Here is a 21,705-nt window from a genome sequence, read left to right on the forward strand (position 1 = left end):
TGGTTAAGATTAAGATGCCTTCCCATATGCCTGCTTCAACCTGGATAGACCTCAGAAACATAAAGTTGAATGAAAAAAGCAGGTTGCACAATGAAACATAAATATGGAAAATCCTTTCATGGATATACACATATATGTAAAAACATGGTTAATTGTTACCTGAAGGGAAGGAGGAAGAAGAATGGGCTAACGAAGAAATACAAAGGAGACTTCAACCATATCTGTAACAATTTTTTTAAATCTATTTAAAATAAAGATCTGAAGCATATTTGGCAAAATGTTAACATTTGCTGAATCTGGGAGTCTGGCATATATATTTATTAAAATATCTCATTAAAATGGCTGTATGAAATCTTTCTTATGCAAGAATTCCAAATAATATAAGTAGATACTCTCCCTCCAGGAGGTAGAGCCTAACCCCATCCTTCCCAAGGGTAGGCTAGACTCAGTTCCTAAGGCTAGACATAGTAGGGGAAGGGATAAGTACTGACTGTACAGTGGAGAAACCTGGCAGACACCACCTTGGCCAAGCAAAAAGATTTACTATCACCAGAGATATCAGGTGGTATCATGTACCCCTGATATCATGTGACAAGAAGAGCACTTTACCTCTTTGGTATCCTTTCCAGAAACTTATAATCATGTGAAAAACAAAAGACAAACCCATTCTATGGGATACCTTGCCAAGTACTCCTCAAGACTGTCAAAGTCACAAAAAACAAGGAAAGACGAGGAAACTGTCGCAGACAAGAGGAGACTGAGGAGATATGACAATTAAATGTAATGTGGTTGCCTGAACTGGAATCTGGAAGAGAAAGAGGACATTAATCCAAAAGGTGGTGGAATTCAAATAAAGTCTGGAGTTTAGTTAATACAATGTACCAAGGTTGGTTTCTCAGTTGCAACAAATGTATGGTGGTTATGTAAGATGTTAACAACAGGGGAAACTGGAGGATGAGGCAGAGGAAAACTCCGTACTACGTACGCAACTTTTCTGCAAATCTAAAATTATTCCATCAAAAAAAGTTTATTTTTTAAAGAATGACTGTATGTCATCAAGAACCCTCCAACTCAAAATGAAGCCAATGAGAAATCACCTGTACCTTTGGGAGTCGCAGCACATTATGAAAGTACAGTGGTACCTTATTTCCCAACCCAAATCGATAAGGGAATGCATCATGGGGGTCAATTTTTCAGAAAATTGAAACTAACGCTTCAATCACAAAAAATATTACTTTCAGCAATTATTTTTGATGTCAAGCCTTGAAAAGTAGATGATAAAGTTCGCTGCCCTCTGAGCAGAGAACAGTAAGTGTAACTGAATCCTTTCTGGGTTAATCAGGGTCACCGGTGTGAACGTCTGTTATTACATTACATCATACCAAGCATGGTTCTGCTTTCAGTTTTCTTTACTGAGTCATGGAATTGGAAATGCAGAAGCCATCTCTCCACACCTAAGAAATGACTAAGGAGAGGCCAAAAATGATGGATGTGGATTAAGAATATGACAGGTGTCTGTGTAACCACAGGTGAGCCAGCACGGAGTAGAGAGCATCTTCCACCCTCTTAAATAAGCAATTTAGCTGGAGAGCAGCTGGCAGCTGATTTCCCCTTTCTGTGCCTTTTCATGGTTTGTAACGCAATTTCTGTAGTTTGCTGAATGCAAAGCGTATCCTCTGGACAACTGAAGACCCCAATAATCCTTATGTATCTCATGCCAGGCCTGGGAGGCAGGTGGAGGTGAGGGGTAAACTCACTGATATTTTCAGGAGGGAGTTTAAATTGTGACCCTTTCCAGCTCTACTTAGGGAATATTTTCTTTATGATGTATACCATGGGGGAATTATTTGGCTTCTATTACATGTAGGAGTGTCTAATAAAACCAAAGAAAGCAGTATGACATGAGTCTTGGTGATAGGTCGCCAGAGAAGCAGAGGAGGGGGATTAAAATCTTGACTTCCCACCAAGTCTTTTCTGCTATCCTCTTTCAGGGATGTACACCTGCCTGCGCTTTCTCCGTGGAAAGACCATGTCTCCCTGGAGCCTGACCATGGCCCACCCGCACCGCTCAGTCAAGAGACTGGCCCCTCCTCTGGAAAATGGATTTCACCCAGCTCTCTGTCCCAGCTTGTCATTCAGTCAACCCCCGAACCTTTCCTTACTCTTACATGAAGACAGGATTGCCAGTGCCTTCCTAGGGTATCCTTCCCTTGAAAGACTTCTGCAACTAGAATGTAATCCCCTCAAGTACTGCATGCTCTATTTCCTGCCTGAATCACCTTGTTCAACATCAGATTACCTGAGTGCTTATGCAATAAATCTCTCCAGGTAACCAGATGAGGCACCAGGTGACAAGTGCCACAAAGAGGAGATATTTAAAGAGCAATGGGAGTGTTCAAGAAGCTGCCTATGCAATGTCCACTTTGACACTTGTTTGTTGGAGACAGGATTCGAGCTTCTGTCAGCATCACAGATATAAATAAGCTAGGCTGAGGCCAGAGGTTTGGACCTGAAACTGTCAGCTAACTAATCTTAAACAAAAGATATCTTAATGTCCATACTATGTCTCCCTTGCTCCAGGAAAGTATGCAAAGATCTATACTCATTTAGGGCAGAGTTTCTCCCCTTCAGTACTATTCACGTTTGGGGCCTGATAATCCTTTGTTGTGGAGGGCTGTCCTGTGCAATGTAGGAAGTGTAGCTGCTGGAGTTAGCAAATTTAAACACAGCGTTCCCAGTTAAATTTGAATTTCAGATAACCAGCAAGTTTTTTTAGTATATGTACATCCCACGCAATATTAATAGCATCTCTGGCCTCTATCCATTGGAGACCAGCAGCATTACCACCGTCCATCCCCAAGTTGTGACAACCTAAAATATCACCAGACATTGTCAAATGTCTGCCCCCATCCTTTGGGGGGCAAAACTGCCCCTGCTTGAGAACCACTAATTCAGGGTAACACATCAGAAGGCTACAGATCTGAACCTCTCTATCTTAGCTCCCATAAATACTGTGTCTGGTAAAATATCAGTGAATGAATTAGCCATGTGAGACATTCCTCAGCACATCTTACCGAAGTAATCATTTTGAAAACGTTACTTATTCTGCTTTTTAATGTTCCTTTGGGATCAGCTCCCTTTAGGTTTTCTTGTCAGATAGACTGCTGGCTCTCTTTCAGAATTAGCAGGCTCATTTTGATCAGATAATGTAAATTATGAAAACTACCATCTTTCCCTTTTTCCTTAACTGCTAGAAAGCTTAGAGGTAAATGTAATGCTTAGTTGCAGAAACCATCAAAGCTCATGTGGCTAAATATTTTCTTTTTTAAAACAAACATCTGCATAGCGGCTTTTATATGCCACATATATTTTAAATGTTCTACGAATACTAGCTTCTTGTAATCATTCTTTCACTACAACAACCTTATGGATAAGTACTATTATTATCCTCCCTTTGCAGGTAATAAACTGAGGTCATTTCTTTTTCATATTTCTATGAATTATTTCCTCCTCATCATCATCCTTATTTTATAAGTAAGCCCCTTCAGATTCTGTTTAAAAGTCAATGGGGCAGAAGTTATTGTATCACACACCTCCACCACTGCAGGTCCTCTCAGCCTCCCATCTCTTGTTCCAAATACCACCATGGCTACCAGTTCCAACTACTGGCAGGTACACTTCTCAGAGCCCAGCCTCGTGCCCAGGCCACACCCCTCTCATCCTGGGCCTCCCTGTTCACACTGAGATGTGGGACACAAGGGATCTTGCCCCAGAGCCCAGAACTGTACAACCCATAATTGCAGAGGAATGAACACCTCGTGGTCAAGGTGTTGCCAAACAGGAGCTGGAAACTGGTAGATAAATTCATTCTCTTTTTTTTCACTCCAGAAAGACTGAGATGCAGCTTTTCAGAGGCTGCTTCTTTAAGACAGAGCAACCAGGAGCAGTGGGTGGCAACCAGCTCAGTTACCCCTGCTCCAATTTCTCTCCCTCCTTCCCTGCCTCACTCCTGTGTCTCTCAGGTCTCTGGCTTCTGCTCCTTGGCACTGTACCTCTTCCTAACAAAGCAGCAGCAACATGTCATTGTCTGGCTCTGCTTTCTAAGGAATCAGACTAAGATAAGTATACATAATTATAAATAAAATCACACTGAATGGAAGTTTACCTAGTTATTTCCATTAACTTCAGTCACTAATATTTCTTGTGGTCCAATTGGAATACAATCGTGGAACAACTATCCCTAGCAGGACTTTAAGGGCCTACGCCATCATCTTTACAGCTGAGGATACCAAGACCCAGAAAGGGAAGGGGATTGTTCAAGATCACATTCCCTGTTAGTGGCGTGGGAACACATTCCCTGTTAGTGAATACAGTACAAACATTTATTTAGTGCCCACGGTGTCAAGTTTCCATATAAATGATTGTACTCTGTGCTCGAACACTGGGTAATTAGTATTATTGTCCTCACTGTATGCACAAGAAACAGAGGGCCAGAAAAAGTGAAATGAAATGTTTAAGGTCACAAGTTTAGCAAATGGAAGAATCAGGTTTACACCAAGCCTCCAAACTCCACATATCTAGTTCTTTCCCCAGCTGTTTCCCAGAGGTGGGGATGTAGGCCCTGGCTGTCCTGGGAACTGGGTGGAAAACATGATGGACCTTGGAGGAAAACAGGCTTTCAACTCAAGTCCTAGCCCTGCCACTTAATAGCTTTGTGACCTTAAGTTACTTCATTTTTCTGAGCCTTGATTTTTAATTCCGAAAATGGAGATCATAACATCTACTCAGAGTGTGGCTGTGAAGAGGAAATGAGATAACATATGTAAATCTCCCACCACAGTGCCTGTACACAGTAAGTGCTTCATAAATGTTGGCCAGTATCAGTCCTCTGGAATCAAAGATGGCTCCCAAACACAATATTAGCTTCTCTTTTGTAGGTGCTTATTAAGTGTCACACATGGTGCTAAGCATTTCCTATAGAAGAAGGAATCACTTCTATCCATCCCAGCCTCAATGAGGGAAGGAATCGATGAAGGGGAGTGTCTTTTAGTCAGTCATGTTCGCCCTCATTGAACTTTGCCCTGTGTAACAGTTTTAAAAGAAATTTATAGCTTAGTTTTGTCCTAAGCAAGAACACTGTGAAGTATTAGGTTGGATGTGCTAGCTATATTTTTCTTATGCACATTAAAACATACATACTCTTCATTATAATTTAAAAGTGTTATTATTTAACATACTCAAGAAAAAATATGAGATAGAACAAGATTAGCAAAAGGTTGATCACTGTTGAAACTAGAGTACATGGGGCTACACCATTACCTCTCTAATTTTAGGTATCTGTGAAATTTTCATAATAAAATAGTTTTAAAAATAAAATAAAACACAATTATCAAACCTGGAGGTGGGGGAGGGGAATGTTCTTTCACAGAGACCTAAACTTATCTCACATTCTCCAGAGAAGCAACTGTCACACCTTGGGAAACACTGGCCCATAATAGCCGTGAGAAGGTCATGGCACAGGGACAGACACTCAGGCTTCTTTCTATCTCATAGGCTGCATCCTCTGTGCTTAGAACAACTGGTCACACAGATAAATGCCTGATTAAAGTTTGCTGAGTCAACGAATGAATGATTAGTACTATAAAAACCGGCATAATCTGAAGAGCCCCTGTTGTTTTTCTTTTACTGCTATGCCATTTGGATTCCATTACTGTGAAAAATATCTAGAAAGTTTCCATAAACTTCCACAATCACATCTGGTTGGCATTGGATGCTTTTTGCTAAATGAGATCAAATGTATTGTCTGATGTTACTTGGCTACTACTGGTTTATATGTATTTGGTCAAAGAACCTCTTACCAGATGCTATTAAGAGTAAGTTTTATAACCCTTTGTCCCAAGTGGCTTGTTCAACATCAGTCTGGAAAAGGAGGAAGGGGCGAGGTAATCTCAGGAGCCAAAAGTGAGTCAGTGTGCTCTAGGAGTCTGACACTTACCGGCAGGCCAGCACCGACTGTGCCTGCTCTAAGCTGCTCTGGGACACATCCTCTCCCACTCACACCTACAGCCAAGTGAACCCTACCACACTCCACAGACACTCCTCTGAAATATTCTGTGATCAGAGTCTGGTACCAAATTAAATATCTCAGTTAAAGGTTGAATACACTAGAAGGTTAAATCTATCTAGTAGGATAGAAAGGCCTTGGCAGGATCACTTTTCATGTATATAATTAGTTATCCTAAAAGACAGTCATAATGTGCTGCTTTATTATGCAAAGCAGTTAGTATTATGCAAAATACTGTTTCAAGTTATAACGTGATTTTTTTTTCCTTTGCTGGAAGATATGAGCTAAATTTCTATTAAATATCTATATACCTTTTGAAACACCTTATGTATTCAGTGTGACTCTTTTGAATATAGCAACAATAAAAGAGATTATATGACTAACTTAAAGATCTAAAATAGCAAAAACTATTTTTTTTTTTAAGTCTGAGAAACTAGAGCAGCAGTTCTACTTTGCTACCATAAAATACAAATACAGAAATTAGGTTTCCAATACCAAAATCTTTTTTCTGGAAATAGCTTTCTCTCTTGCTCATAGAATGAGACCAAGCCATCACATCATTTTTATGGATCTTTTTCAGAAATGAAGTGGCTCAAGAATGGTTAGAGGGACTTCCCTGGTGGCGCAGTGGTTAAGAATCTGCCTGCCAATGAAGGGGACACGGGTTTGAGCCCTGGTCCGGGAAGATCCCACATGCCGTGGAGCAGCTAAGCCCATGTGGCACAACTACTAAGCCTGCACTCTAGAGCCCGCAAGCCACAACTACTGAGCCCAAGGGCCACAACTTCTGAAGCCTGCGCGCCTAGAGCCCGTACTCCGCAACAAGAGAAGGCACTGCAATGAGAAGCCTGCACACCGCAATGAAGAGTAGCCCCCACTTGCCGCAACTAGAGAAAAGCCCGCATGCATCAACGAAGACCCAACGCAGCCAAAAATAAATAAATAAATAAATAAATTTATTTTTAAAAAATGGTTAGAGAAGGAAGCGGATGCAGGGTTGGTGGCTCAGCAGCCTCTAATCAGAGTAGCGCCATATGATGCACAGTCTGATGCTGTATTAAGCCAGTGCACTTGGACCACCTGAGACAAAGCTGAGGATCTGTTTCACATCTTGTTGAGTAAACCAAACCCCAAGTATTTTTCCAGGGAAGTGATTAGAAGGTAATTGTCACTTTAAAAATTCTACATGGAAATAAAGTGCAAATGGTCCATAAACAAATGAAAAGATACTCAATCTCACTTATATTGAAGAAATTAAAATGAAAATAGTACTTTCTCACCTCTTTGTTGGTCTATTGACATAGCCTTCTAACTGCTCTCCTTCTTGCAGATGGAGCAATCATCTAAAAACAAAAATCAAGTCATGTCCTTCCACTGCTTGAAACCCAGCTTCCCAGTTCACTTAATAGTTATATTTAAACATAAATTACATCTTTCTTTAACCTAAATTGTATCATTCTGCAACTATTTGCATTTACAATGTCTTATAAATCTTTTCATGTTAGCACATAGAGATCTGTCTTTTTAGCTGCTGCGTAATATTCCATAGTATGGCTAAGGTTCACTTAGCTATTCTCTAATTAATGAACAGTTAAATTGTTAACACTTTTTTGCTGTTATAAATAAGGCTGAAATGAACATCCTATAGCCTTCTTGTCACTTGAGAGTGTTTTTCTAAGGAAGATACTGACAAGAAATTTTTTTTAAAAATGGCCACTGCCAAGTTGCCTTCCAAACCAGCTGTGGGGACACCCCACCAGCAGAATGTGAGAGCCCTACTTACACCTTTGCCAACATTTGCTTCTAGATGTTCTGAACTGTTCCGCTGTCTAGTCCCGTGACTTGTATCATTCTTTAATTCCAGAAATTCTTGTCTTTAATTGTCTCTTTAAGTACTGTATCCCTCCCTCCTCTCCTTTTCCTCCTGTGAAAGGTGGAGCTTTAAATCTACACTTTGTTTCTTCATTTCCCTTTCGCACCTCCCACCTCTTCCGCCCTTCACACTGCATTGTGGGAGAATTCCTTGACTCAATCTTTCAACTCACGCATACGCACTTCTTCCGTAGCGTCGGTCCGTTTCCGCGTGGGTTACGCCCTCTCGCCCTCGGCGCTTCTTCGTGGCTCTGCCCCCGACGTCGGGCCGCCGAGACTGAGAGCGAGCGCGCAGGCGCAGCCGGCGTCCAACCAGGAGCCCAACCGTGGGCTTGGCCCTGGCCTCACTCAGCAGCCATGGGAGCGTCAAGGCAGCTCCTGCGCTCCGTGATCATGGGCGCCCCGGGCTCCGGCAAGAGCACCCTGGCGCTGCGCATCATCAAACACTTCCAGCTGAAGAAGTTCTCCAGCGGGGATGTGCTCCGAGACAACATGCTGAGGGACACAGAAATTGGTGTGCTGGCCAACATTTTCATGGCCCAGGTGAAGCTCATCCCAGATGACCTCATGACTCAGCTGATCCTCCAGGAGCTGAAAAATTTCACCCAGTATAACTGGCTGTTGTGTGGTTTCCCCAGGACACTTACACAGGCTGAAGCCCTGGATAGAGTTTATCAGGTACACCTGGTGATGAACCTGAACGTGCCCTTTGAGGTCATCCGGCAACGCCTCACGGCTCGCTGGATTCATCCAGCCAGTGGCCGCGGCTACAACCTCGAATTTAACCCTCCCAAAGCAGTCGACGTGGATGATGTCACTGGAGAGTCTCTCATTCAGCGTGTGGATGATAAATCAGAGACACTTATCAAGAGAATGAAGGTTTATGAAGACCAAACAAAACCGGTCCTGGAATATTACGAGAAAAAGGGAGTGTTGGCAACATTTTCTGGAACAGAAACCAATCAGATCTGCCCCTGTATGCATGCTTTCCTGCAAACAAAAGTCCCCCAGAGACACCAAAAAACTCAATTACCCCACGAGGAAAAATCCTTGTGATTAGCAAGATGAGCAGAACTCTTCCTTTCTTCACATGGAGTTCCTTGTTCTAAGACCCCACCACGAATGAATTCTTTGAAAATTGTATTAGTTTCACTTCTGTGGATTTTATTCGGGATATTAAGGATATGCCAAATGAGTCTGATACTAAGATTTGTCTTTTGGGGACTTCCTTGGTGGCGCAGTGGTTAAGAATCTGCCTGCCAATGCAGGGGACACGGGTTCGAGCCCTGGTCCGGGAAGATCCCACATGCCACGGAGTAACTAAGCCCATGCGCCACAACTACTGAAGCCCACGGGCCTAGAGCCTGTGCTCCACAACAACAAAAGCCACTGCAAGGAGAAGCCAGTGCACCACAACGAAGAGTAGCCCCCGCCTGCGCAACTAGAGAAAGCCTGCACGCAGCAACGAAGACCCAACGCAGCCAAAAATAATTAATTAATAAAAAAAAGATTTGTTTTTTGAAATTGTCTAGTGTGTTTTATCCAGCTGTCTTCTATGAGTGTGCAATTCAGAAACATTAAAAATGTCTAAACTTTAAAAAATTCTTTTAGACCAAAAGTACAAGAGCAACTGGCAGTAATCTAACTTGTGTTCAGTAAGAATAAGTGATTGGTAAGGTTTCATATTTTTCTGGAAAAGTAAAAAATTAACATTATACTAATTTGCAGAAAGTATTTCATCAGAAGCTTTTGTGTAGCCAGATACCAAAAAAGACATTTCTAGCACAGGGGATGTGGTTTTCTGAGATGCTACCTCTATAAAATTCCGGATAAAAATAACTGGATTTACCAATCCACTGCAGAATGCGAGTTTACTGCTGTCTTTAAACTAAGAAACCTATAAGGAGGCCGTATGAGCTATATTACTTTTGTTGTTAAACATACCTTCAGTTTACTCAGAATTTTCAATTTGCTATAAAAAAAAAATTTAGGAAAGTATTACTTTGATATGATTTGTTTTCTTTTGAAAATATGTGTTCACTGAGGGATATAACATGTTAGAAATTGACATTATAAGTTCTTGTACAAGCTCCAAAATTGAATGAATTTTCTTTAATGGAAAATGTAATTGATGTCTTATGTTTTCAGATGTTACTCAGGTTAAGAAACGTGTTTTAGGGGACTTCCCTGGCGGTGCAGTGGTTAACACTGTGCGCTTCCACTGCTGGGGGCATTGGTTCAATCCCTGGTTGGGGAACTAAGATCCCACATCCCACATCCCATGTGGCCAAAAAAAAAAAAAAAAAAAGTGTGTTTTAGGATCTACTTGCCAGTTCTCTTTTTGATCGATATGCCTTGGTGAGTAACAAAGTATTTTAAAAAGAAGAATGAGTAGAAGAAAACTTGTGATACTGCATAAAATAAAATACTGTATCATTAGGAAATAGAAATAGATCAAGCATGCCTGGTGGGAAATTTCCTTGACAGAAATAACCATCATAATTAGTAAACAGATGTGGCAATAGAAAGGCTTTATATGACAGGACCAGGAAAGTAACTGAATTTGCTGAAGGTGGAGTTCTTTATTCCTGATCAAAGAAGTTGATACCTGCTGGCGTTCGCTGACATCCTATCTTAAGGGGAAAAAATCTTGCCAGTGTGTGTAATCTGAGAATGAGTGCTTATGTACTGTGCCCTGGAGTAGTGGGGCAGTATGAGAAATGGAGGAGAAACCAGACTATAACTTAAATGATATATTTATTTTTATTTTAGTTGGTGCTAAATCAAATGAAACAAGTCCTTGTACAAGCTATTACTAACTGCCTTTGAAAAACTCAGCCCATCTTACTCCAGGCACTTAGAATACAAATACCAGCAAGTGTTTCTTATGTGTTTGAGGGGAAAACTTATTTTTCTTTCTTTTGCTTTTATTTTTCATTCATTGTCAATTTTTCAAAATGGACCAAGCCTTTTAAAAAGAATTACAGAAAACATTCATTCTTTAAAATACTTTGTATAATGTCTTAATGCTTTCCAAAAAGTAAACTACTAAACTTATGAACTATCACTAGTCACTAGGTTATAAGACATCATTAGTCTTTATTATAATAAAATTAAATTTCAGGAAAAATATCAGTTTCATCTGCTTATTCAGTTTTTTATTATAAGGACCAAATTTTAATCTCCATGACCTCCAGTTGATTTATTTGTGACTGCTCTATCCTCACACATCTATCAGAAAAATCTACTTATGCTTATTCTTAATTCCTGCTTTGCTTGCTCTATCATTTATCTTGCTTGGGTGTTGTGAGTTCATCCATCTTGTTGAGTTTGTAATCTTTTGTAGTGTTGGTCTTCTTCATATGTGTGGTGATCTTGTCTCTGTAATCTATATGGTTGAGATTCTCCATTAAATTGCATTGTCTGTCAATGAGTAGTCATCTTCTTGGGGAGATTGCTGGTCTAAATTGTCCTCTGGCCTTTTGTCAGGGAGAGTGAAGAAGGAAAAGCCACTGGGTGAGATTTCTCTGGGGTGTTCAGGTCTGGTGCCCAATTCCCCTCCTTACGACACACAGCCATATCTGTCTCATCTGGGCTCCCTGCCCATGACTCCTACCTGGAGGCTGACACTTTGTCACTGCTGTTTGGCTCAAGAGCAGATGGAAAGGCATCAGTAGAGGATGAACTGATGGCCCCTCCTGCAGCAGTGCCCCCAAGGACCGAAGTGTTGATTGTCCTTGTTACCCTCCTGCTTCGGGTGTCTGCCACCTTTGGGGACGGAGTCTTGGTGCTCCTTCACCTTTTTGGCACTAGTCTTCTGTACACATTTTAGATTGGGCTCTGTGTTTTTGCATCAACCCAGTGTACATCCCATACTTTAGGATTTATCCTGGTTTCTGGTTCACTGAAAGTTTCACTCCTTACTTAGGATCATCAGTTAAGGCCCTTGCTGCAGGAATGGAGATGCTGGACGATATACTTAGTCCACCACCCTGAAATGGAACCACATTTCCTTGTCCACCCTCAAAATTCATGAGTCATCAGGCCTAGAGCTATGGCTTTCAACTCTGGCTGCACATTAGAATCAGCTGGGAGCTTTAAGACAGAACATGGACACCCTGGATATTTTTATTTGGTTATCATGGGTGGAGGCCATGGTTATTGCTATGTTTGTTGTATTTTCAAAGCTCCCTGGCTTTTGTAAACCACTACCTTAAAGCAGCAGAGCTGACTTCCTCTGAGAGGGCCAGCCTTCTAAACAGTTTTCAACAGACTCAGAACCACCTGGCAGTCTCACCAGCTGGAACATTCATCACAAAAGGCTCTGCCCTCCTTGTCGTATTTTTTTCTCCCACACGTGGAAATATTTAAGCAATGGATATTTTATCATTATTTTATCATTAGTCATCACCATGGATAACTAACACTTTTCATTTTACCTGTGTTGTTTATCAAATGCCACATGAAATGTCACTCTAGTTACTGATTTTTGGAAGCTTGCTTACATAAATATCTTTCCCTGTGTGGCCAGTGGGTCGAGCTCTGATATCTCTATTGTATTTAAACTCAGCTGGTGATGCTCATTTTTCAAGTATGCAGGTTGTGAAACCAACTTGCAATGAAATCATGATATATTTGTTTGATGTTTTCTAGTCTACAATAGCTTTTGTTTAGTTCTAACTAAAAAATCTGGGGAAAAGCCAATTAAATGGATTCTGAAGATGAAGTAACCCAAAACACAATGCATTTCTCTAAAAAACAGCTAAATTTTCTATTAGTAATTGACATAAACTTACATAAACTGAAATGGGAACATGTTTATGTGCAATTGTGGGATGTCGTTATTCTCCAATTAGGCCTATGATCATGGTCTTGTGAGATCCTTGCACATTTTTGGTGGTTGATCATCTAGACAGCTTTACAGTGATGCCTTCTCCAGCAAGGAATAGGAAAACACCAGGTATGCAGAATGAAATGAGTTTGAATAGAGTGCAGGTGGGGAGTAGGTATTAGGAAGAAGAAAAGATGGGGGATGTGTATAAGAGAACTTTGAATATTATGACACAGTAGGACTGCTCTCCTTTCAGCAAGCTGAGAAAATCTTCATAATGTCAGGAGATTGGAAAAAAAATATTCAAAATTGGTGGTGGTGGTGGAGGACTCCAAAGGGGTTAGGATTACTTATAGGTAATGAGAATGTGTGTTTAGTAAAGAGGAGGTCAGGCCATGTGGATACAGAATTTGGCTACTGTCAAACTGTAAGGCTTTGGGAATTTATCAGATATCCCACTGAGCCACTGTTGCATGGATGGCAAAAACCCACCCAATTATAATTATGGGTAAGAGAAGAAGTCATGGGGTGAAAGAAACGAGGAGGAAGTAAAGTTAGATGTTGACTGGAAAGACGCTGGGAGGAGAATGGGAAATTGTCACTTGGCAGGACATCGAATTGGAGGGTGGAATAAATTAGAAGAAAATCTTTAGAACTATGAAAGAAATTAGAAAATATTGGCAAGAGAATTGACAGAATTGTGATAGGAAAAAAAAGAACAGACCCACATTCAGAGGGAACGAGCTGTAGTTCTGCCTTCTCAATATTTTTTTTCTCCTTATAAAAAAAGAAAAACAATGTCTACTATATCCCTTGAGCACTGGGACACTGATAAGAACCATTAACTCAGGTAAGTAAAGAGGTCCAGGTAAATTACTTTGAAGCAAATGAAGTCTTAATGGGGTTTTCATCTAGCAAGAATAGGACTCACTTCCTGGCATTATTACCATTTGGAATGGCCATTTCATGGGGCTCTAACAGGTGGAAACGTTGCATGCAATATGTCTCCAAATGTGATCATTTCAGAAATCATTTGAGAACTGGTGAAAAGCTTTAGCAAGTTTAACAATCCTAGAATCTTCCTTTACTTAGTCTCCATGATATTGCTCTCAGAAGTTAACAAATTTAAGCAATATGGCAATCAGATGACGTATCTGTATGTACTGGGAGCTTGGGCTCAGAGGTAGCCTTTACAAGTGATGACAAGGTGAGATTCAGACTGTATATAACTACCATCTGACAGCAAAGTTTTCAACTATATTGTAGTTTGTTAGTAGCTCTCTTGTTACTTAAAATGTCTTCCCAAAATGCAGTAGGGAGGGACCCTCAGGACCTGAAATCCTACCTGGAAGCTGTAGTGACTCCTGAGTCCCAAAGAGATGCCATGGGCCAGCCAATGCTGCTCCCACAGCTGTGGGCACCAGGGGAGGGAAAATGTCAAGTTCTCAAAAAACAAACTAAAACAAAATATAATTTAAAAAACAAATTAACACAAACAAAAATAACAACAAAAAAAGCAGCAACACATAAGAAAAATGTGAGTCCCTTTCAGGGACACTGTCCTGTTTGGATGACTTTCTGCTTCTGGACTCTTGTTGGATATGCTATTGTCTTTGCCTTAAGCAGAGTTTGCCTTAAATCATGATTTGCAGTGTCAAGAAAGTACAAAAGCCCTCCTATTGCCCACAGGGCCTTCCTCTTCTGATGATGGTCACTAAAAGGGGGACACATTCTTCTAATATTTCACAGTTAACAGGCTTAGAATCATCTCGGAAGACTTAACACAGTGACTAATACTTATTCTAGGATAAAAATTAGGGATATAAGAGGGCAGAGAGAGTGATGGTTGCCTACAGCATGGATGGTGGTGATACGGGATGTGAAAGCTAAGAGCGAGGTCAAGAAAATGGTACAGAAAGGGAAGTTGAAGGATAACCTTCTGCCACATATCTGCCTAGGGCAAGGCTGGGTGGAAAGCAAGTATTTCTGTTAGTCCAGCAAACCTTCCTCCTCACCCCCTACAGAGTGATCTCTACAAGTTTTCTCTGACACAACAGGCACCTGCCACACGTAATCCTTGGAAATTCCTAGCTTTTCTTGCACCAGTATTTGCAATGTTTCTAAACAACTACTTCCCCTCCTCCTTGCACTGCAGAAAAGGTGTCCATTCCGTGCCCTGATGCATTACAGCCGCAGATTGCCTGGGGTTTGCTCATCACCACATGGCCTTTTCAAATCAGAAGGCTCCTTTCCTCAGGTCTCACGTGTGATTGCTGATAGTCATGTGATGACCCTTTCAATGATCTAACATGGAATAGCCAGCTGAGCAGGAAGGGCCATGGGTAGCCTTAGAACTAAGCCGATTGTCCTGTATCAGCCTGAGCTATTGGTTAAACATTCACATGACCAACATGAGAACATGTTCATACAAGTGTGTGGAGCAGGGGAGGGTTCCTCATCTCCAAACACATGTTCTAAAAGTGTGAAAATCCCTAGCATGCCTCAGTCTTAAGCTCCATTAGTGAGCTTGTGCATTCATAGGGAACCACACACTGTAGGGTTTATTAGGAAAGCCCAGCCACAAGTATGCGCCTGCCTCACGTCCAGACATTTGGTAAAATCCACTTGCTCCCACCTCCCTAAAGACACAGCACGCAGCCGCATGTGGGGATCACCAGGGCCGAGCTGAACCAGTCAGCTCAGTGGGTTTGCATGCTCAATCCGACCCTTACAACAGCCAAAAGGAGCCTCACCAAGCCTTTGTATGAGGGGTCGCACTCTCCCCGGGAATAAACTCGATGAGTCCTGTTGTCTTTGAACTGCCCCACCCACACTCAACACCTATTTTAGACAGCACATGACTGACTCACAGAAGAGAGCAAAGTACTGCACGATGGCTTTAAAGCATGCTGCACACCCACTTCCTTGGGCAACAGCCCCAAAACACCCAGGTCTCTGAGTGCTGACCGTGAGGACCCTTTCCCCTCCTGGCATCTATACACAGACCCAGTGAGTGAGGTCATCAAAATTCCGCAAAAAACAAGCAAATATCGAAAACTATCTCCCGAACATACAAGTTGACAACTTGAGCGAGAAGGTAGGAGCAAAAAAAAAGTCATTTATAGCTTGATGTCTCCATGACATAGTTAGCTACGCCCAGGTGCTAGGATGGGGTGAAGCCTGAAAGAATCCACAGTAACAGGGGTTCGGAGGCCGCCGAGGAGGTGTGTGGAGGACCTTTTTAGAGGGGCCAGTGGCTCCAGGTGAAGGCGTGGAAATGAAGTGCCATACACTCCAGTTCCCTTCCCCATGGCATCTTGCCTCCGCTAGGTTCATGCTCAGAAGTTGCTTTACTGAAAGCTCGTTTGGCAGCTGGGTCTGAAACCCACTCAACTTTGCTCAGGTAAGCTGTGTATTGTGTGAGGGTAGCAGAGAGAAGAGAGAGTGCTCACTCTATGTATGAAAAAGTCTTGGGAATTCAGGATAACTAATAAATGAGACCTCAGAAGGGACAGGAACTGGGATCCCTGAGAAACCCTCCACGGCCAGAGCTGAGCTCCCTTACTTAGCACAGGGGTCACAGGCTCCAAAGCCTACGGGGGTCCACACACATGAATCAGTGGGTCTAAAACAGAAGAGTGCTCGTCACTCAGGCTCAGGGTCCCCAGTGCAGCAAGTGGTCGCCCTGGTGCCTCAGCTTACGTTCCATGTATCTGTTTCCTTATGTTCCTCAAGCATGTTGGCAGTTCTAGCTATGTCTCCGATTTCAGAAAGAGTCACTCGGTTGGTTCCTGGCTTGGTTAGGGGCCATTCCTGGTCCAGTCCCATGGTGGGTAGGATGGCCCTTTCCAGTAGCTGTAGGTGAGGAAGTATGTGTGGCAGGTCAACTGGGTTACCTTTGTTGACATTTCCAGATCTTGCTTCCTCTTTGGGTCATGTTCTGGAACTGAGAAGGAGGCACAGGGTTTGTCTAACCTGGAGTTTCTGAACCGTCCTCAGTAAAAGGAATGAGGAATGACCAGAGGCTCTGTGAAAACTTCCCAGCATGCTCAGAGGTGGACTCAACTGACAGGTCTGTGGTTGGCGCTTCTCCCCCGGGCAATCACCTGAGCTGTTCCTGCAGCCAAAACTGACTCCTTTCTCTTCTTTCTTCACATTTCCAAACTATACCACTCCTCCTTACTAGTAATGTTTGTTTGGAAATAGATCTATGCCTGATGGCCTTTCCTGTAGGAAGAGTTCCAGAATATTCTCTCCCCAGTAAGAAAAAAAATTGGCAGGTGAGCAACTTGTCTTCACCTAGTTCTCATGTTCCGACATGGTGAAAGGGCTGGCAGTGCTGCATTTTTCTCTGCTTGCTTGGTTCAACCACATCATTTGCCTTCTGATCCAGCATTTTCCAAGTCTCTGTAGACTCCACTCAATCTGTGTATTAAGAAAGGCAACATTTCTCAGTCTTAAAAAGATTTATTTTCAAACATGCCATTTCTGGAAGGTGGCACCAATGTTCTTTACTGCTTTTTCTACCCACCCACAGCAGAGCAGAGAAGAGCCCCCTGATTTGGGGGCAGAACTCCTGAGTATGAGTCCAGCTCTCCCTTTACTCACTGCTTTGAAAGTCTTTAATTAGAGGCAATAATGGAACAATGGCAAAAATAAAACAGGCTGACTCCTTAGGATTAGGGGAGGAATTATAAAGCCCCTAGGAAAATTTTTCTAATATTCTACCTTTCTGAGGAAAATCCTAGACTAGGAATTCATCCAGGCTTGGAGAATACCTCTAAGAACACATTTATATTTTCTAGTCCCAACCTGTTTTCAACCCCAATACCTGGGAAAACTACAAGACACCCAAAAACTCTAGAGTAAGCCCCAAAGCCTTGGTTGTAGTCTGGGAGCCTGTGATCTCTAACATTTCCAAGAAGGATCATATACTGGGGGTACATTGGTAGTCCCCCTTTTCCCTTTCATTTACTACCGGAAAAAAACTTGAAGCTAGGCAGTCTATGCCAGTGTAGAGGGTATTTAATTGCCTGTCGGCTATCCCCTCCTGCCTCTGATAGATAACAACACACTAATTTTCCCTTGAAATTCCCCTCCCATTCCCCAGTCTGGTGTGACTGGCTCCAGGCCTGGGTACCAGGTCTGGGCCTAGAAGATCACAGGGGCAGTGACTGGTTCAGAGATGGGCATGTGTCCCAAACTGAACAGTGAAAATCAGCCCTGACATTGTTAGAAATACAGAGCAAAAGGTATTTGACCCCAGGATTGCTAAACTGGTAGATGGAACCCTTTGGTAACCTTTTACCAACATGTAGTGAATGCCTGACTGTGCATGAAACTAACACAGAGGAAAGCAGGGCTGAGGGAAAGAGGCAGTGACAAAAGTCCTTCACGTACTGTTGAGAGCCCTGGATCTAACTGTGCCTGAAATCACCCACCAAACATTCAGGCATGGATTTCAAAACCAAAATGGTTGGGACCAATACACCTGGTCTAGTGACAAATTCCTAGACCCCCTCGTTTCCCCCATGCTCCTCCCTTCATCTCTCAGACTTTATCAACTCATATTAATCTATGTGAGAATCCATCCCTGAAGCAACCGTGGAACTTGCCATTCTTTAGACATGAGTTTTCTTGATCATCCTACGGTAATCCTTTCCGGTTCACGGGGTTGCCAAGGTTCAGATTTTATCATTAAAGTATGTGGTCAGGAACTAAGGTTATTTCCCATAGAAGTAACTGTCCTAAAATTGAAAACACCAATTGAGTGGCTCTTGTGGGCTTCACAGGGCCTTGAGATCCCTTGGAAACAAATGTCACCTCTTCTGCCATCTGCCTCGTGGCACATGGCTGTCTTGCTGCTGTCTTCCTGCTGTGTTCCCATCCTGCTCTCGTAAGCAGAGCTCTGATGCTGCGGGAAAGTGTCAAAATAAACCTTTGCCTTCATTTGAAGCCTAAGTAAATAAACTCCTGGACATGTGCCAACTCCTATCTGAGCACGTGTGACCTCATTCATCTGCAACAAACAAACAACCTGGTGAAAACCACTTGGAGGCCACTGAGCGTTCCCAGGACTTGTGCTCAGTATCTGTTTCTGTCCCGGCACTGGTGGACAGAATCCCTAGCTAGCTCAGCCATTCCTGGGGAGATGCTTTCCTGCGTTCTGGTCTCCCCGATCCTCTGCATAGGCCTTGGGAAGACCAGGCCCTTGGTCAGTAATATTACATATTTATGGAAGGAGGAGAGCGGGGGAAGGAGAGGAGGGTGAAGAGTGGGAGTATAAGAGAGAGGGAGAAAGAGGGAGAGAAGGACAGTGTCAGGGAGATGGGAGGGGGACAATAATACTTTTATTGTAACCATTTAAATTAGTACAGACTGAAATCAGTCTATACCTTAAATATTAGGATAATGATAATGAAGGAAATTTAATGAGTCAAACTCTTTGTGCTATTAATTTATAAAATTAGGCTTGGAGAGAATGTGTGCTATTAGAAGTAATTCTTTTATTAATATAAAGAAAGACTGTAGAGAGAAAATTCAATCTGTACAAAAATATATACGGTGACAAATAAAAGCCTCTCCCCACACCAACTCCCTGGCCCTCTCTTCCTTCAGTTAGCAGATTTTTATTTCCTTCTAGGTGAAAAAAATATATACATATATATATATATATATATATATATATATATATATGTTTATACATATACCATATATAAAAATTATATATATACATATGTAACTTATACCATATATATGTATATATGTATACCGATACATATATACATAATATATGTATATATAATTTTTATATATGGTATATAATTCATTTTTTCAATTCAATTTATATATATAATTCATATACATGGTACAATAAAATATAGTAAATAGATAAAACATACGTATAATTATATAAGATCATATATAATTTATATATGGTATAATAAAATATAGTAATTAAATATATAATAATATAATTTATATTTATATGATATAATTTACACAAGAGATCAAACTACACATGCTTCTTTGTAACGTACTCATTTTCACTGAATGATAAGAACTGAGGCTCTTTCACGGCAACACAGATCTCACTGTTCGACTGGCTCCCTGATACCCACTGAAGGCTTGTCTGTGTAACCAGTGTCCATGCATGGATGCTTAGGTTGCTTGTAGTGTTTGCTCTTGCAAACAATACTATATCTTGGTGCATATCTACAGGGTGAAATCCTGACTGGAATTGCTGAATAAACAACTCTATACACTTTTATTTTTGATTAATGTTTTATTTATTAACAATAAACAATCTGTTACTTGTATTAATTAGCATTTAGGCTCTTTGCATCTAATTAAAAATCTAGAGTAATTTTGGCTTAACCACATGAAAGTATATTTTCACTTTGAAAAATAAGTCCAGAGACAGGAAGTTCAGAGAGTCATCAGTGACCTAGGCTCTTTCTTTCTCTCTGCTCTGCCACACTGGGTATGTGACTTCCACTTTCAGTGGTCCTGCATAGTTACTGGAGCTCTACACCTCACACCTGCATTCCAGGCAGCAAGAAAAAGAGAGGGAAGAAAAGAGGGACACACCTCCTAGATGAGTCAGCTCCCTTTAAAGAGCCTTCCAGAAAGTTCCACATAACGTTTCTTTTTTTTCTTTGTTAATTGGGGTATAGTTGCTTTACAATGTTGTGTTACTTTTCCTGGACCTCCCTCCCGCTGCCCCCCCATCCCACCCATCTAGGTGACCACAGAGCACCGAGCTGAGCTCCCTGCGCTATACAGCAGGTTCCCACTAGCTCTCTGTTTTACACATCCACATAACATTTCTGCTTACATCTCATTGACCAGAACTAAATCACATGGCCACACCTTATAACAAGGAGGCTGGGAAATGTTTAGGCAGCAATGAAGCCTGCCAAACAATTAGGGTTCAGCTTCTAAGGAAGGAAAAGAGAAAGGGGGCAACTAGCTTCTCCCACACATCATTACTCATCTTGATAAATTCCAAAATGCTTCTTCTTTTCAGTTTTTAGCAGAAAGAGCTGGATACATACATTTAAAACAAACAAAAAAGCTCCTCTACAACTCCCACCTTCTTGTGGCTCTGTTTCATCTCTCTATTAAAGTGGGCATTTGGATGTCTTCATCCTAGAGCAACAGCAATGTTCATCCATACAAGCAGAGCAGACATGTAGCTCTGAAAAGTTTCTGGCACATGGCACTAGCAGCTGTCATCACAAGGAAGGCCTTGGCTCCATGTATAATGAGTCCCCATGAATCCATCATCCAGCTCTAACAAAATTCAACTCAGAGACAATCTCTTTTCAGCTAATTCCTTCCCACTCCCCCATATTTTTTGGAGAAAACTCCAGTCATATGATTTCATCTATAAATATCTCAGCATATATCTCTAAAAGATACAGACTCTTAAAAAAATACCACAATGCCATTATCACATGTAAAAATAACAACTCCTTAATACAAAAAGTCAGTGTTCAACTTTCCAAGTCTCATAATTAACAATTTGCTTGAACAAAGAATCCAAGTAAGGCCCCTGTATTGCAATTGGTAAATATGTTTAAGTCTCTTTTATTTATTTATTTATTTTAACATCTTTATTGGCGTATAATTGCTTTACAATGGTATGTTAGTTTCTGCTTTATAACAAAGTGAATCAGCTATACGTATACATATATCCCCATATCTCCTCCCTCTTGCATCTCCCTCCCACCCTCCCTATCCCACCCCTCTAGGTGGTCACAAACACCGAGCTGATCTCCCTGTGCTATGCGGCTGCTTCCCACTAGCTATCTATTTTTAAGTCTCTTTTAATTTGGAGGTTTCCAGCATCGTTACTGGAGCTCTCCATCTCTTGTTTTCTTACAATTAAAATAAACTTATTATGAAAAATTTAAAACACATATAAAAGCCTGTA

The 21,705-nt window shown here is 41.5% G+C and overlaps 1 protein-coding gene across 1 annotated transcript; it reads left to right on the forward strand.

Moving 5' to 3' along the window:
* The first annotated feature begins 8,293 nt into the window (after positions 1–8,293).
* On the forward strand, positions 8,294–8,992 carry LOC133090549 (GTP:AMP phosphotransferase AK3, mitochondrial-like). The gene has a single exon (XM_061188960.1). The coding sequence runs from the start codon at positions 8,294–8,296 to the stop codon at positions 8,990–8,992; it is 699 nt and encodes a 232-aa protein (XP_061044943.1).
* Positions 8,993–21,705: the final 12,713 nt, after the last annotated feature.

Source organism: Eubalaena glacialis, chromosome 4 (assembly GCF_028564815.1).
Source record: "Eubalaena glacialis isolate mEubGla1 chromosome 4, mEubGla1.1.hap2.+ XY, whole genome shotgun sequence".
Taxonomy (NCBI): domain Eukaryota; kingdom Metazoa; phylum Chordata; class Mammalia; order Artiodactyla; family Balaenidae; genus Eubalaena; species Eubalaena glacialis.

Coding starts and splice junctions, on each gene's coding strand:
- LOC133090549 (XM_061188960.1), top strand. CDS start 8,294: ATGGGAGCGTCAAGGCAGCTCCTGCGCTCCGTGATCATGGGCGCCCCG.